Here is a 16,508-nt window from a genome sequence, read left to right as displayed (position 1 = left end):
GGGGGCAAGTGTGAGTGACACCCCTGGCCACCTACCGGGATGCCCTGTGGGCCTGGGGTGCTGGTCTCTCTCCACCACTGTGTGCTGCCAGGCAAAGCACAGACCTCCCTGGGCAAAGGGAAGGCAGATGTGTTTGTGTGGGGGGGAGGTAAATCAGGGTGTTAATTATTGAGAGAGTCTAAATAGGTAATTTTAAGTGCTGGGAGGTCCTAAATCCCTTGCCCCTCTGGCAGCAAGGTGGGAGCCCTGTCTTCTCTGCTGGGCGCTAAGTGTCACTGGCACATACAGCTCTGTTATTAACGAGCTGGCTGCTGCTGGCACATGCACACTGATGGCAATGGTCATTGAAAACTTTTTTTTTCCCCATCTAATACTCCAAAGTTTATTCTTGGTCGCAAGTGCTCTTCAGCTTGTGGCCAGGGCTCGCTAGGGCTCAGCAACTGCTGCTCCTATTTGTGTGGGCTGGGTCCTACATCTAGGTTAGGGCTGTGACCACTCCCTAGCAGAATTAAACCAAAAAAGCTTTTATTTGTATTTTTCCCAGGGGAAAAAAAAAAAATTAAAAAAAAAAAATCCAGGTGAATTATATGAGAAATTACCAGCTTCCAGCTGACACCAAAGTGTGACAGAGGATGGGTTGAAATTTCCTGGCTTTGAATAGTGGCATATTCAAGTACGACCAGATCTCCTGGAAAGCCTTCTGTTACTGTCTATGTCTATGCTATTGTGCTATCAAGAAGTGGATGATGGGCATTCCTCAAAGGTCTTGTTACTAACCCTTTATCTCAACAGCATCCAGGTACAACAGTACCATGTGTCCTCTAAAATGCTTTCCCAAAGCCAAGTGCTATGCTGGTGGAGACATGCAGGTAGGCATCATCTCACCGCAGGAGTGGACCAGAGTGTTTGAAGCCTGAGGTGGCACATGCAGCTGATGGGGGCTTCTCCTTAAAGGTGGTGCCATGAAGTGAGGTCAGTTGCTGCTTTGGGATGGAGGGTGGTGGTGGTGGTGGGGTCCTCCCATACCAGGGACAAGTGGCTTACAAACCAGTCCAGCAGCCCAACCATGGAATCAGAGGAAGTGTGCAATCACAGGGTATTTTTGTGGTTTATTTGTGCTTCGTCCAGAAGAGCGCTGATCACACCAATAACACAGTGATTGCCAAAAAGGTGACAAAGCCAGTTCTGAGAGCTGCAATTGCCTCCTCCCGGGCTTAAAACCTCTGCTCCCTGGCTTTAACAAGCATTTCATTATCACCGTACGGTACTGCAGCCAGTTCCTGATGCCTGCACACTCCTGTCACTCAGCCCAGCTCACTCACGGACAATCTCCTTTGGTCCTGGACCTAAGCCTCAGTGCTTGTGGGGACCAGGATGCTTCTGCACAGCCATGGTAGCCAGCCAGCCCCAAAGGGTCACAGTCCTTCCCCTCTCTCCCCCAAGCCCCCCCAGCCACTTCACTGATGTCAAAGGCAACAGGTCCTTTCCTGGAGCAGGAGCAGGAGCTGGAGCTGGTGTAAGGCTTCCCCTGGGTCAGGAGCAGGCGTGCTTGCTGCAGGTACTGCGGTTCATGGAGGGCTGCGAAGTGATCCCACAGGCTGGGGGGCAGATGGGATCATGCAGGATCCAGTGGGTCACTGGCCTTTTTGTGGCCAGGCCAGTGGTCTTTGCTGAGCCCTGGCCGCCCCAGGGAGCAATGTGCAGTGCTGCCTCCCCACAGCCACTCCTCCAGGGCCACCCTTCCTGCAGCATGGCGTCGTCCCAGCCCAGCTGCCACCAGGCTATACCAGCCACCCCTTTGCTGCAGAAAGGCAAATGGGGATGGTTCTGGCACAAAGCTCACTGCAGAGGGGATTTTTGGGGTCAGGGGCCCAAATACAAGCGGAAGAAGGCAGTTGGTGGTGATGCTGGGTGAGGAGGTGACACAGTACTGGACAAACCCATGGCATGATTCCTGGCCAGCTTGACAGGAATGGACAACTGATGCCCCTTTGCAAATCTGATTTTTACCCAAAGGCTGATGTTTGACTGGCATCCACACAGGGCAACATCACCTGGATGGCAAAACCCATGTGGTGCTGGAGGTGCCCCCAAGGCAGTGGAGTGGGAAGGCAGCCAGAGGTACCACTGGCCCCACACCACATGTAGCCCTTAGACTGTGCCCCCATGCCACGGCAGTCCCCAGTGACAAAGCAGCTCCTCTGTTCACCTCTGCTTTCCCTTTTGATATCAGGGCATGTTATTTATCCTCAAATGCAACAGGGAAGGGGTCTTGGTGAGGAGTTGGGATGAAGAGGAGAGGGAGGCTGAAAGGTAAGCATGTGCCGCCCAGAGCATGAGGAAGCCAGCGGCTGTCATGGCAGGCTGCTATGGGAAGCTGACGGGAGAAACAATGGGGAATGAGCAGTGAGAACAGCAACACAAGTTCCTCCAGGCCAGCCAGGGGCAAGTGCTGCGGGGTTCTCCCAGCAGTACCGAACCGGAGGGCTGACGTGGCATGGGAAACAAACCAGCCAGAGCCAGTGTGACCAAGTCCAAGCACCTGCCTAAAGGCAAAGAGGAGCAAGCAGATAGCTAGCCCCAAAATAAACCATAAAAGCCTCAGCAAATAAAAAATAAAAATCCCCAGAGGCACCAAACTTGCCTTTCTTTTTTTCAGCTTGCATATTTTTTAATGAAGTAGAAAATAAAAGAAAGAAACGCTCCACAGCTGCTTTTGGCCTGGCACAGGTCACCCTTGTATATGGAGAGCACAAAGGTCCCCATGCAGCGGGCACTCATGGCAGCCGATCTTCTCCCTGTGCCCCCTTCCCGAGGTCAGCTGAAGAAGGAAGCAGATGAAAAGCACGTGGTGGATACAGCACAAGCAACAGAAGAAACTCCCCCAGGCTGAGCTTTACCCAGGGGTGTGTGAGCTGGCATGGGTAAAACAGACTTGCTATGTCCAAATTAAAAACAGCGATGATAACAATCCCCCCCACCCCAAGAGCTGTACTTTAGCCACCACAACTACGTCCCCCTGCCAAGGACAGCATTTGGGGAGGGCTTTTGTAATCTTTCTTTCAATGTCACATATGTGCTCCAGGGTCTCTGGCTGGCAGGCAGAGGTGGCCGGCAGCTGCTCTTGGTGGCTGTTGGCACAGCCGGAGGCCAGAAGGACCGGCAGGCTCGGTAGCAGCCTGGCTTTGGGGTTTCTTGCCCATCATTTTCTCTCCCAAAGGCATGATGAGGGAGGATAAGGAAGCTGGATGCTTGTTGGCGTCAAACTCAATGGCTGTCACTCATGGTGGGCTCCCACTGGCAAAGCTCTTGCTGCTCCTCTCAGAAGGATCCTTCTTCCCGGCTTTATGTGTATACACATTTACATATAGATATCTGATAAACATTTTGTATGAAAATAAATACTTCATCTGTGTGTTAAGGACCATTATCACTCTCATCTAGACACTTGCCATGACATTACATTTTTTGTCCATGACAACCTTGTTCCCATTGCTTTTTTTCTGACCTGTGGCCACCTCCTCCCTGCGTCCTGGGCAGCAGAAATCACTGCAATGGTCAGAGCCACAGCCTCTGGCAGCCCATCTCTTACTTGCTGCTTCCCAGGATCTGGCTTATTATAGAGAACTTTGTGAAGTAAATGTTTCCCTTTAGAGCACCTGCTTCTTGATAGAAGAAATTATCTTCAACTTGAAAACACTTTACAAAGAAAAAGGTTTTAACAGCCTCTTAAAGGGCTCTCAATTAAGAAATATGTTTCTAGATAGCACTGTTTATATAGATATAGGTATAGTTTTTATTTATTTTTATTACCAACCCAACATTTCAACTTGCAGCCATTGATGTAATTAATGACATACTCCCATGGTGTTTTGTTTTTTCCTTAAAAATAAATGCACTTCAAATGAAAAGGATGCCTTTTTCTCTGTCTGATGTTTCTAAAAGGTACTTGAGATGCTACAGGAGTCCTGACGTGGGTGGCAGTTTTGAAGCCTGTGCCTTTCAGTGGCCTGAAGACACCTGTAAGGTGCGGGGGCTGTGAAAACAGGGGTAGCAAAAGAGTGAAAGGGCAGCCATGGCACAGCTCGGGGTGGATGGTGCTGGGAACATACGTGTGTGCTCTCTGGGTTTTCCTGAATTCATTTCCACCTCCGAGCAGGAGGCCCACACAGCAAACCCACCACCACCATCCCAAGGAGCTGGTACCGCTTCCCCTGGCTCCCTTGCTCCCCCGGGGCAGGCTATTCCCGGGTAACGATTTATATCTTTATCAGTTGTAAATTAACAGAATGGTCTCTCCCTGCAGTACCACAAGCTCAAAGTTAATTATACAAAGAGAAATGCCATAGTCAAAATTTACATGATACTTATTATATTAGAGGGTTGAAGTCTGGGTTTGTTTTTTTTTTTTTTGTTTCCTCCTTTTTTTCTTAGCCCAGGCAGGTGACTGAGATGCTACATGCTCCAGCCTTTGTCACCAAATGTATGTGTGTGTCTGTGTTTGTATTAAAAATATATCAGTCTTGTGATGTTCTTAAAAAAGAAATGGAAGGCGGCGAGGGAGGAAAACAGTAATAGTGAAAAAGTTCTTTAACTGTGTCACAGTCTTTTGTGGCTTCAAAAAATACACATGTTCAATTCCAGCACTGATGGCAGCTTTAAGCTTTAGAGTAGATTTTTAACATTTTTCTGTTTTAGTAGTAAAAATAAAAAATAAAATACCTAAGCAGCATGCCCCCCCAAACCAAAAAGCAACTAGCAAATGAAAGGAAAAATGAAAAAGAAGGAAAAAAATAATTTCCTGATCAGCTCTCTGCAATTCCCAACCAGTAAAAATAAGAAGACATCTCCTTACAGCAGAAGGGTGCTGGGGAGGCAAGTGGACAAGCCCCTGCAGGAGAGGTGACCTTTGGAGATGGCTGAAACTTCTTAATCTCATCGAATGGGCTCAGTGGCTGGGTTTATTCTGTTTTGTTTTGTTTCAACACTTGACATTGTTGCTTTCTTTAATTTTTGTATCATTTTGGGTGGGGGGTTTTTTGTGTGTTTTTCACTCTGTGATGGTTTTGCCCATCTTGGCACGCAGCTGTCCGACCGTCTGGGCAGCAGCAGCCCCTAACGGACAGCCGTCCCCCCCCCGGTGAAACCGCACTTCCAGGACCAGTGTCCGGTGAGGTAACGGAGGAGGGGGAACCTCCCCCCGGCGGCACCGTCCCTCTACCGCCTAAAACCCCTTGATGTAGCAATAGGCCTCCAGGGTAGCGAAGAGGATGTACAGCAGCCAGAGGCTGACAAAGAGCAATGTTGTGGCCAGTTTGCACCCCCGCGGGCCTCCCAGCTCCCCACCGAGGTGGGGCCGCCGGCGGTAGAGGAGGACACTGATGCAGATGAAGGCGAAGATGGTGAAGAGGGTGACAGAGAAGGCCAGGGTGCCTGCGGACACCTGGAACTCCTGCCCTTGTGACGCCCAGTAGATTGCCGCCACTGACCACGCCAGCCCGATGCCCAAGAAGACGTTGACGGCGTTGCTGCCTGTGACGTTGGTGATGGAGGCATCAGCGTACACGTCCTGGATGGCTGCAGCTTTGCTGGCGAATGTGTCTGGGGTTGGGGGAGGAGGGAAGGAGAAATCACTAAGGGTCTGACAGGAGAAACAAGCAACCCTTCATGTCTAGGGGACGAGGGAGGCTCAGGTGCGGCACTGGCAAGATCGGGACACAGACCTCACCTGCTGCAGGCCCCCCGTCCCAGATCCAGGGACACCATGTTGCCACAAAACGGGGTGCAGACATTGCCTGGGGACAGAGTGCTATGGAGCTCCTTCCCATCCCCATGACAGAGCTGCTTCCCTCAGGGCAGGGAGGTCCTTCCTCCCACCCCATTCCTTCCCCACCCCACCTGGTACTGAAGTGCCGAAGGCGACGAAGACGACAGCGGTCACGGAGTCCTTGAGGCCGATGGTGCAGCCGAAGTGGGAGGCGAGGTCACCGATGACGGCCGTGAGCATGCCGATGATGAGGATGGAGACAATGAAACAGGCCCAGCCGTTGCAGTACTCGGTGGGGGGCACGCAGGCAAACAGCACCTTCCAGAACACCGTCAGGAAGTGCATCACATAGTCAAAGCAGGACGGTAGGCGCTCCTCGCCCGACTCGTCCTCATCCTCGTCACCTGCTGCAAACAATGTGAAAGGAGAGGTCCAGTGCTCATGATGGGATGGGTCAAGATCACAGGGGTGGGCTGCAGGCCATGCTTGGCCCCGCTCCCCAGGGCTCCAGGGATGCTACCCTGCTGAGACAAGGCAGCATGGAGCCAGACACGACAGTGGGGTCAGGGCACACAAGGTCCATCAATAATGGGTGAGGCTTGGGGACATGGGTGCCGCCTCCTGGGACAGCCCAGAGCCTGCAGGGCTGGGGAGTGGCACAGCAGTGTGTTGTACCCATAGAGGGGCAGCCCCATCACTTTACCCGTTCCCATCCACAGGCAGTCACATAGTATGTGGTCAGCCTATGGAGATCACTGTGGAGGGGCACCATGAAGTCACACAGCCAAGTGATGCTTTGAGGGTGTAAAACAGCAGGAATTGAAAGAAGTGGGCAACAGGAGTGACCTCTTGGTCCTCCTGCTTCAGAGCACAGGCTGGTCTCCAGCAAGAAATTTCTCATCTGTGTGGGGGTATCAGCAGCAGCACTGCAGCCCCTTGAAGGGGTTCCCCTCCTTAGCCTGGTGGGGCTGTTCAGCCCCCAGGCTGGAAGCACTGCAGGTCTTTGTGTGGATACAGGCCAGTGGAAATAAACTGGTAGAAGAGAAAGCAGGTAAGGAGCACAGAGCAGATGGCATGAGAAGGAGAGAAATACAGGAGGAGAGAAGCGGGCCTACTTGCTACAAGGATGGAAGTACTGTTTCCACAGAAGCAGTTTCTCTTAATTGCTAGAGAGAAGAAAAGCGAATACCCCACACCTCTTCTTTCATGTCAGAAAAAGCCCCCAAGGCCACTGGTGACATCTCCCACTCAGCTGCCTCTCTGCCTGCTGCCTGCACTATGGCTGGGGTGAAAACAGCCCTTCGGGAAAGATGCCAAACTGCCAAAGAAAGGTTCAGAAAGGTGTCTCAGTGTCATTAATGGCATGTGCATGCCTAAAATGTCTGTTTCAAAGCTGCCTGGTTCTCAAAGTGGTGAGCTCTTTCAGGCTTCCTGGGGAAGGGCCAGGAAGTATCTGGCCCTTTCCACCAGCTGCTGCCTCATGGGGTGACATGTCCTGTCTGTACACGGTAACCCTCCCTATTCCCAGAGACTCTACCGGCCATGGCATCTTCCAGCAGCAGGAGCCATCTGAACAGGACAGCACTGGGCACACCAGGAGCCAGCAGCCCGGCCAGGATGGGATTTTGCTGCCTATACACTGCTCATCAGACTACTGAAGCTGCAGGAGCATTGCCAGCAGAAGCCATGTCTTGGAAAACTGGAGTCCTGGATGGCTCCACACCAAAAGATGGATCTCCTAGGCTCCTGCCTAGTGCATCAGCAGAAGTCCAGTACAAATAGAGCAGAGAAGCTCTTTGGACTGGCTTTGCTGATGACCACCATGCACACAACAACTGAGCATCACTGACTAAGCAGATGCTGTCTCCTGAGCCCAGACAGATCTCATCTCAGGCTGCAGGAACACAGGAGATGCTTGTGTGGGTTTTCTGATGTCCCCCTCACCTGCACTGACGGTAATGGCCTCCATGAACTGGTCCCTCCAGGAATGTGTCCCTACAACCAAAGCCAGGTTTGTCTTCCTAATCAGCTTGTCCACGGTGCTCTGTTGTGGGAATAAAGATGCACAGCAATTAAACTGGCTGCTAGCAGGCAAGTCTGGTCTTGCAGTGCACTGTGGTCTCACTGACCCTTCCCAAACTGTTGAGGTGCCACAAGTACGTTCCTACCAGTCAGATGAGGCCATGACTGGAGTTAAGCCCACCTTCTCCCTGGACAGGCTGACTCAAAACTCACCACAGCCTGCTTTTTTGTCACCCCTTACTCCAGAATAGGCTGCTTCTTTCCTTGCCTCTGCCTCACCAGAGACAGCTTTGCTCCCGCCCTCTCCTGCATGCTGCCTTCTTCTGCTTCCAGCAGGGCTCCCTTTGCCTACCAGCAGCTAAGTTCCCTGGCACTTGTAGGCTTCCCCCGTACTTTACTGCACTCCATGCCCTTTCCCTGCACATGCAGCCACCCCCAGCCTCCTCAGTTCTGCTTTCCATGGCTGCTCTTCAGTGCCACACAGCTTTCCCCTCCTAGAGGACACTGGGACAACTACTGACCTTGAACTCATAGGACTCCTCAATGATGACTTCTAGTTTTGGATGCTCGCCAAGTATTGGTTTGCCCATCTCTGCAATCCTCTTGGCTTCCTCCTCTTCAACCGTCAGCTTCCTCTCAGCCACCTCTGTGAAAGCAAGGTCAACACCAAGCTGTAGATAGCAGACCTGGAGCACCAGGGCACTGCAAGGTCTTGTCTGCAGGGCCTGCGCGTGAACTTCTGCAGCCACTTCACAGTTTCCTAAGCTCACGCAGCAATTTTGGGAGCAGGGGTGAGGTGTTGGACCACAGAAACAAAGGACCAAGATTTCTGAATATCAGTCAGCAAGAATATACCCAACATGTTTTTAATTTATTTAAAACCCCCCACAAATATTTATCTAGCCTGCATTGGAGCTCTTGAATGACATATGCTTTCCCATCATCCCTGCAGCAACCACATCTTTGGGGAGACTGAGGTACCGATTCATTCTGCCATTTGGCACAAGCATTCTTTAAGACAGCTTCAACACCCTGGCATGCTTCCTGGTTTGAATAAACAAGAGATGGGATCTTTTTATTCCCCTTTGATTAGAAAATCACTGTTGGCACCCTGTACCACTCAGTGCTTGGTCTAACACTCAGATACACACACAGAGTCACAACCACACATGCACACGTATATGTTCCTAGCATTTGGAAAAACGAACAGGAAAAAGTAAATCAGAAGCCAAGTGGTGTTTTGCTTTCATGTTACTGGATGTTCAGTTTCTGCTGGAGGAAATTACACCAGGACTCCAGCAGATGCCACCATGAGGTAAGAGGGGTGCCCCGTGCAGCACGTGGAGATGACTTTGTGTCAGGCTCATCTTGCTGATGCCCCTGCAAACCCAGCAAGGTGGCTGGGAAGGCTCTGGTTGCCTGGATGGGAAGGAGCACCCCAACCAGCAAGAAGGGTGACCTGACACTGTCCCTGGCCCTGAACAAGGTCAGGTCTCCCACCCACACACCCAAGCACAGGCACATGCCAGTGGGCTCTCTGAAAAGCCTTGACATCTCAAGAAGGAAGCTGGATTTCCCTGGCTTTCCTGTGCCTGGACCAGTAGCAGCTCATGAGCTGCAGGACGCAGCCCAGCTGAGCCAGCACAGGAGCTGGAGCTCTGCAGAACCTGTCAGGGGATTACAAACGTAGAGCATCTTGTTCTGGCTGAGCAGTGGGTCACATGTCACCCAAGGTTTCCTGCAGAGTTTACGAACACCCCAGGTAATGCCTCAGATGTGATTAATCCCATGTGGGCTCCAGCAGATCTCATACTCACCACCAAAAATCACACAGAAATTATACAGTCCCAGAGAAATCTATTATGGTTATAAACTACGCTTTCTCTTCACCAACCTGCCTAGATTGATTGCAAAGACCGTAAGCCTTGCAAGACCTACAGAGTTTATAAAATATGTAACTCCTGTGGCAGATGACATTATTATAACCCATCACAGAAGCAGAAATAACTACATCCATCATCTGAAATCAATGATGTACATCAAACCCATTGCTGCTTATCTCAAAGACAGTGTACTCTGGATTTGGGAATCCCCAGAAGTTTACAGATACAGGGGAGCACAGCACTTGGAGAAGATGGGCAAGGCATGATGCCAGGGGACATGGGGGACAGCTGCAGGAAAAGATCAAGCAAGCATAGAGGGGAGGAGACAGCTGAGCTGGAGAAGTGCAGAGACCGGAGTGAACCTGGACAATTGTTCTGCTTTGTGCTACACTTGGAGGCATGAACTGATGAATATGAAGAGGAAGATTCAAGTTACTTATATTCACTTAAGCAGGGAGTTTTCTAAGAGAGAGATCTAGAAAGTCGAGTCTCTGCCTCTCTCTCTACCTGTAAGTGTAGGAAGCTGACAAGCTGTATCCATCGTTGAAAATGCAGGCACATGCCAGTTGCCATACCATATACATAGCTCTCTCCTGTCTGAGCTCCACCACCACCAGAAGCTCAGGGGAGGAGGCACCCTCAGCTCTGCAAGGCCCAGCCTGGCAGACAAGCTGAGCACGTGCTGGCATGTGCTGACAGTACTGAACTGGGCAGAAGCACAGCAGCCGTCCCAGCAGGGCTGCAAAGCTGGGACATGAGGACAGTCCGGCTCACTGCAGCCTTTGCTGGGAAGCGATCACACCAGAAAGGCTGCAGGTCACAGCTGAGGCACAGTCCCTTGGGCTCTCACCCACTGGCGGCAGTTGCACAGCACAGAAAGCAAATGTCTGGAATCAGAGAGCTGCCCTGAAATGCTAGGGAATACTGGGCAGAACTTCCTTAGCTTATCAGCTCTGGGAGAAATAATGCAACGAACCTCAGTCCCCATTGTAACTGATTTGAAAAAAGCCTTGGGCATGGTAAGACAACATAAAGCCTCATGCAAATATTAGCTACCTAGGCAAGGCTGAGCTGCGGGCAGGTTCATAGGCACATGCAGTGCAGAAAGCCTTCTCTTCCCTGTAGGGAGCGATATCGAACATGATTTTACCCCAGAACCTGGCATCTTGGTCATGCTGGTTTACGTACCTACACCAGTCAGGACAGTGTGAGAACCAAAACCCTCCTCTGAGGAGGAAGACCTCTTTCCTCTCCCTGATTGTGACCAAGGAAGCTGGGCAAGCTGCATGGGACCTTCAGTTGCTGGCAGGTGGTTTTGTTGCCTCTGCAAGCTGCTTGTGGCTCACCTAATGATTTGATGAGATGGCAATCACTTGCCAGGCAACTCTCAGAAGAGAGTAAACCAAGGGACATGTCCATGTCCAGGAGTGGACAGAGAGGTGACTCCAGGGTTGGCTGCAGCACAAGCATGGGGGTGGACACTCCACCAAAGAGAAGTCGCTGGTGCTTGCCGCAGCACTGGAGGGCTGTGGGACTTGCGCTACTTCAAATGGCACCTTGTCAGCAGAATAAGTGCCACTAGAGGCACCTTTAAGCCCTAGGTAACCTCACGGTGAAGGGAGAAGCTGACCAGTAATGGAGACCTCCAGCCTGCTGACAGCACAGCCACTTAGGGCAACAAAGATGATTAAGGGAGTGGAGCATCGCCCTTATGGGGAAAGGCTGAGGGAGATGGGGCTCTTCAGCTTGGAGAAGAGGAGACTGAGAGGTGACCTCATTAATGTTTACAAATATATAAAGGGTGAGTGTCACGAGGATGGAGCCAGGCTCTTCTCAGTGACAACCAATGATTGGACAAGGGGTAATGGGTTCAAACTGGAACACAAGAGGTTCCACATAAAATTGAGAAGAAACAGGCATAGGTAGCATCCCCAAATGGGTACCTTGCAGAAATGTTAATAGAGGAAGGTTGCAGACAATGAAAAAGGAGGTAATTCCTTCACACTTCATTAAAAAGTAGTCACATTTGTGAATGTGCGACAGGAAAGCAAAGCACAGAAACCCAACAAACTTCAAAGGTGCACCTGAAAACACAGAACCTGCCACTGTATTTTTACTAAGCCTCTGCTCTGATGCAGAAGACAGAGTTTGAATTGCATGTCAATATTGCACTGGATCTTGCTCAATGCACTTGTGCAAGTGATCCATAGGTGCCACACACCAGGCTGCTGATAGTCCTCTGAATTTCAAGCAGTGCCATTTGTGGCAGGAAGGACAAGCTTAAGAGCCCAGCTGACGCATCTCTTGCCTCAGTCTGTACTTGCCATACAATTAAGGAGAGAGTTAAACACCTCCAAAGAGCAATACAAAGCACCTACATGAATCTGTCACTTCTCCCCACTTACCATTTAGGACGCTTGAGCACCCTGTAGCACAAATCAGTGCAAAACCTCTTCAAAATGCCAGACCCCAATCTGTACCTGATACAGGCCTGCTGTGTCTGTCTGTTCCCATGGGACACTGAGGACTGAGCTGAGCCCTGTGCACAGAGATTCAGCAGCTGAGCAGGAACAGACTCTTGCAACACCCCAATGGCATAGCACACTCCCAATGCTCCTGCCTTTCAGAGAAGCACTTGAGCCAGCAGCACCGTGCACCAGTCTGTCGTCAGAGTTGCAGGAGGCCACTGTCTCTGCAGCGTCTGTGGGGCACATTCCCACATGGGCTGTGGTAGCCACAAGCCCTCATCACAGACTTTTTAGAAGGGCATGTTACGAAAGGACAAGAGGAAATTATTTTAAACTATCTCCATACAGACTAGAAATGAGAAAGAAATTTTTTACAATGAGGTTGATAAAATACTGGAACAGGTTGCCTGGAGAGGTGGTAGATGCCCCATCCCTGGAGACATTCAAGGGCAGACTGGCCAGACTGGCCAGAGCTCTGAGCAACCCGATCTAGTTGCGTATTGCAGGGGGGTTGAACTGGATGAATTTTGAAGGTCCCTTCCAATCCAAACTCTCCTATGATTCTATGATCTCCTGAGTGACTGAGTGTAGGGATGGGAGTCTTGGAGGGCTCCTCCAGGAAGCAGGGACAGGGCATTGGTGAGGTCTGTCATGCATCACGCTAGTGTACCAGCCTGCAAAGAAGACTATCAAAGGCTGTGATAAATAAAACAAAAGGGGCACGGGGGAGAGACAGACTTCTAATTTGGAAGGTCACGTCTGTCAAGGTGAATGCTGCCAAGCTGCAGCTTAATTATTAACTAGCCTGATTTCTGTTTGTATCAGCATCAGTACCTACTTTTCAATGTGGATTGCACCCTGGACTCCTTGCTGTCAACCCCAATTAAGCCTGATAAGGTCTGGCTATGCCCAGCAAGAACAGGAGTTTGCCAGGATCTTCTGGGCTGCCTCCACCTCCTCCCTGGGAAGGGGAAAGTGGGGAGAGAGGTACTCTGCTCCTCATGCCAGGGAGCCCACACATTTGAGAGGAGATGCTACAAGCAGGGGAGACTAACAGGTCTGGTCAGATCAAAGGCTAGGTGGAAGGAATGAGAATGAAGTTTGCTTTTGCCCAGGCTGTAGCAATAGCCACAGCTGACACCCAGTAGGTGCTGGACCCAACACTTGCTTGCAGGACGCAAGGAGAAGTTTTTGGTTACACCACTCCATGTTCTCACTCATTCTGCCTCATTCAGGGTCATTTCAGACCCTTAAAGTTAGGTCAGATGAGAGGGGCAGCAGCTCCTAGTTATGGCTTTGCCACTGCTGTGCTCTGCAGTCCTGTGGGATGTGTCCCTGTCATGCTCACTCCTCTGCTCCCTCATCAGAAGAATGCAGATATTTGCAAAGTGCTTTCCGACCTACACATCATAGGCAGGTTCTTTTTCCAGATGAAAGGGGAGCACCAAGCAGTATTTGCACACCATGCATTGCTCCTGGAAGGTTGGTACTCCCTGAGTGCTTGCTAGCTCAACCTCCTTCAGACTGGGGGGACCAAACGGGAACTGGACATTGCCTGTGGCCCTCTGAACACATCACAAATCAAGTAAGATAAAGCCTATTTCCATGGGGTAATCCGGCCACTACACTTTCTGAGCTGAAACAGGCAATGGGAAGGCCCTGTAACACTGTCAGAGAGTAGCTACCCATCACCTAGGCAATGCTGCAAGACTAACAAACAGCCACAGACCAGTTTGTATTCCCTGGCACTTTCTGCATTAATTGGATTAAAATCAGCAATGTATTCATGAAAGATTGCTATGAAGGCCATTTCACACCCCTCGAGCTACCTCGTCTCCATCCCTTTCTAGAGCAGGCATGTAACTGCATGAAGGTCACTCCTTCTGGGGACTGCGCTGCTAGGAAGAAATTGAAATAACAATTAAAATGGGATTTTTTTGTTCTGGTTTGTTTTGTTGTTGTTGTTGTTGCAGCTCAATAAAATATAATCCTGGCTAAACAAAGTAAACAGTGAGGATGAATGAGTTCCTCTCTCCAGAGTGCTGTCAAGCTGTCAGTCACAACTGGGGAAGACTGCTGGCTAAGACACTGACTTTTGAGGTTAGGATATGGCTATGGCCTTTACTGAACCACATGCACATACACAAGCACCGGCAGTCTAGGCTGCTTTCTGAAAAGGAATCTGCTTACTTAGCCCTGAAAGCTATTTTTGAGGCATACTACATCCTATATACATGGCCCAGCACCCTTAACACTAACTGGGAAATGCTTCACATTTATGAGAGGGAGGCTAAGGCACAGGGCTGGGAACTGAGCATTATTTCACTGCTGGCTCTGCCTTGAGATTGCTGTTGACATGACGGTCTTCGACAGGCCAGTCAGCTGGCATCTCTGCTCCCCAGTCTTTCCCACTGCAAGGTGGACCCATGAGTTTTAATGCATAAATAGAGAAAAATATCTAGAAATATTTTCTTTGATCTGGGTAAATACATGGAAATGAGGGTAGAGGAGTGTCCACTATTTAGATAATTCCTCATCCTTTTAAAGATCTGAACTAGCTAAGCCCCAAAACTTGCAAGCCAGGGCTCTGCTCTGGCTTTCAGTGACTTTTACAAAGGTCAGGAAGACCACCAGAGCACCCCATCCACTGGTGGCCATGGCAGAGACAACTGGAGTAGCTAATCACTTTGGTATCAAATATTTCCCTGTATAAATAGTGTACGGAGAGATCATTGCCAGTGCCTAAAACAAAAGGTTATGCATCAGAGAAGTTAAGAAAACAACTAGGTTTGACTCTCAACTCAGTCCACAGCCATCCCATACTGCTGTGGTCCTCAGCAGCCCCAACAGCTGGCACTGGACACTTGGCCAAGCAAGTGTTTCAAAAGCTCTGCACAGCCTTTCAAGTCTGGCTTGGAGAGCTCATCTGGAGGAAACAAATGCTGAGCTGAACCTGTGCCAAAGGCTTTACCCTGCCCATTTACTTTGCCTTGTGTAAAATTCACAGATTTGTTTTCCCAGGGAGAGATCTGCAAGGTGTAGGGGCAGAGACAGGATCTTCCATTTACACCCAGGTAAGGGCTGCTGGGACAAGAGAGGCATTTTTCTCTTGGGCTCCTCCACTGGGGCACCCCAGCGCTTCTGCATAGAGATGGGGCCACTGCAGTGAGTGGGGGCTGTATCGCTGCTGGCCCCACAGGAGCTTATGAAGATGCAGGAGGCTGAAGGCTCCAGGGTTGTGAAGGAAAGCCAGGACTCTGCAGCAAAGGTAGCCCCAGGGAAAGGGACGCTGCCTGGGAAAAGCTGTGCGAGCTGTTACAGGAGGGAGGGGACGAGGAGCAGGAACAACGGATTTCACTGAAACGTTCAATAATGCAGGTTTTTTTTACAAAGATTCCTGCGCATCCGTGTAATCCAAATCTAACATGACACGGACTAAACGAGGACGTCACTTCTCTCCCCGCTGATTAGCCGTGATTGCCGCTGACTGACACTTCAGCACGTGCCTCTGCGGCGAGCGGGGCTGCAGGGATCGAGCACCGTCAGCTCGAACTGTGGGTCAAGCATGTGCCCTATGCACAGAGGGCACCCTAGGGCAGCTCGACAAGGTGGGCACCCCAGGGACCAGCAAGCCCTCAGACAGAGAGGAGGCTTTTCTTTATTAACTGGAAAGCAACTTTCCACAGCTGGTGGCCAAGTTCTTCAATAACAGCTGCCAAAAGCAATCAGGCTGGATCACAACACAGGGAGGAAAGTTATGTTATTTTAATAGAAATTATTTGGTTCCCAGGGTTCTGATCAAATTAGGCAGCTACTGAATTAAAGCAATGAAATTACTGGGAAGGAGGCTGTGCTCAACCTATTTCCAGTCCTCCCGGACCCAAAGAAGTAACAAAGGAAAACGTCCAAACTGCTTCGAGGAGCTTTCCGTAAACACCCTAAGCTGATATTTGGGGAGCTGGGGACTTCTGCCTGCCACTAGCAATTTCCTAATTAGCCTAATATGTGATGGGCTCAGGCCATCCCCTGCGCAGCAGATTTGGCATCCTCCAAAAAGCAGCAGAGACTGAAGCTTGTGCAGCAGATGCTGCTCCTTTGATTTGCAGCACAGCTCAGATGTGATGAACGCTTTGGCTTTCAGCTCTACTTGCAAACCTGTCAGACTTGAGGTCCTCTCTGTACCCTGCATGCCTGCTCTTATCTTTTGACAAATGTTTCTTTAGTGCAAATTCAACTGTAATCATATCTGCAATTGAAAGAATAAGAAAAATACAGGAGGCATACAATGCACTGCAGTGGGATCAGGACAGACCAGCATAACAGGGATTTGGGGCAAGTAAGGTGGGGTCAGTATTAACACACATAAAA

The 16,508-nt window shown here is 50.3% G+C and overlaps 1 protein-coding gene across 8 annotated transcripts in view; it reads right to left on the bottom strand.

Moving 5' to 3' along the window:
- Nucleotides 1-1,096: 1,096 nt before the first annotated feature.
- Nucleotides 1,097-16,508, bottom strand: part of SLC8A3 (solute carrier family 8 member A3) — a 122,542-nt gene continuing 107,130 nt past the window's right edge. For 6 of the 8 annotated variants that reach the window (XM_071809282.1, XM_065839793.2, XM_065839798.2 and 3 more), the window contains 4 exons: nt 8,311-8,435; nt 7,712-7,811; nt 5,899-6,174; nt 1,097-5,601 (listed from right to left, as the gene is read on the bottom strand). In XM_071809282.1, coding sequence (XP_071665383.1) covers nt 5,225-5,601; nt 5,899-6,174; nt 7,712-7,811; nt 8,311-8,435 — 878 coding nt within the window. In that variant the 3' untranslated portion in view covers nt 1,097-5,224. The remainder of the gene's footprint in view (nt 5,602-5,898; nt 6,175-7,711; nt 7,812-8,310; nt 8,436-16,508) is intronic. The other 2 variants (XM_065839795.2, XM_065839797.2) reach the window with 1 other exon arrangement.

This window comes from Patagioenas fasciata, chromosome 5 (assembly GCF_037038585.1).
Source record: "Patagioenas fasciata isolate bPatFas1 chromosome 5, bPatFas1.hap1, whole genome shotgun sequence".
Lineage (NCBI taxonomy): Eukaryota > Metazoa > Chordata > Aves > Columbiformes > Columbidae > Patagioenas > Patagioenas fasciata.
Note: the sequence above shows the minus strand (reverse complement) of the source record. Positions and strands in the feature narration are given on the sequence as shown.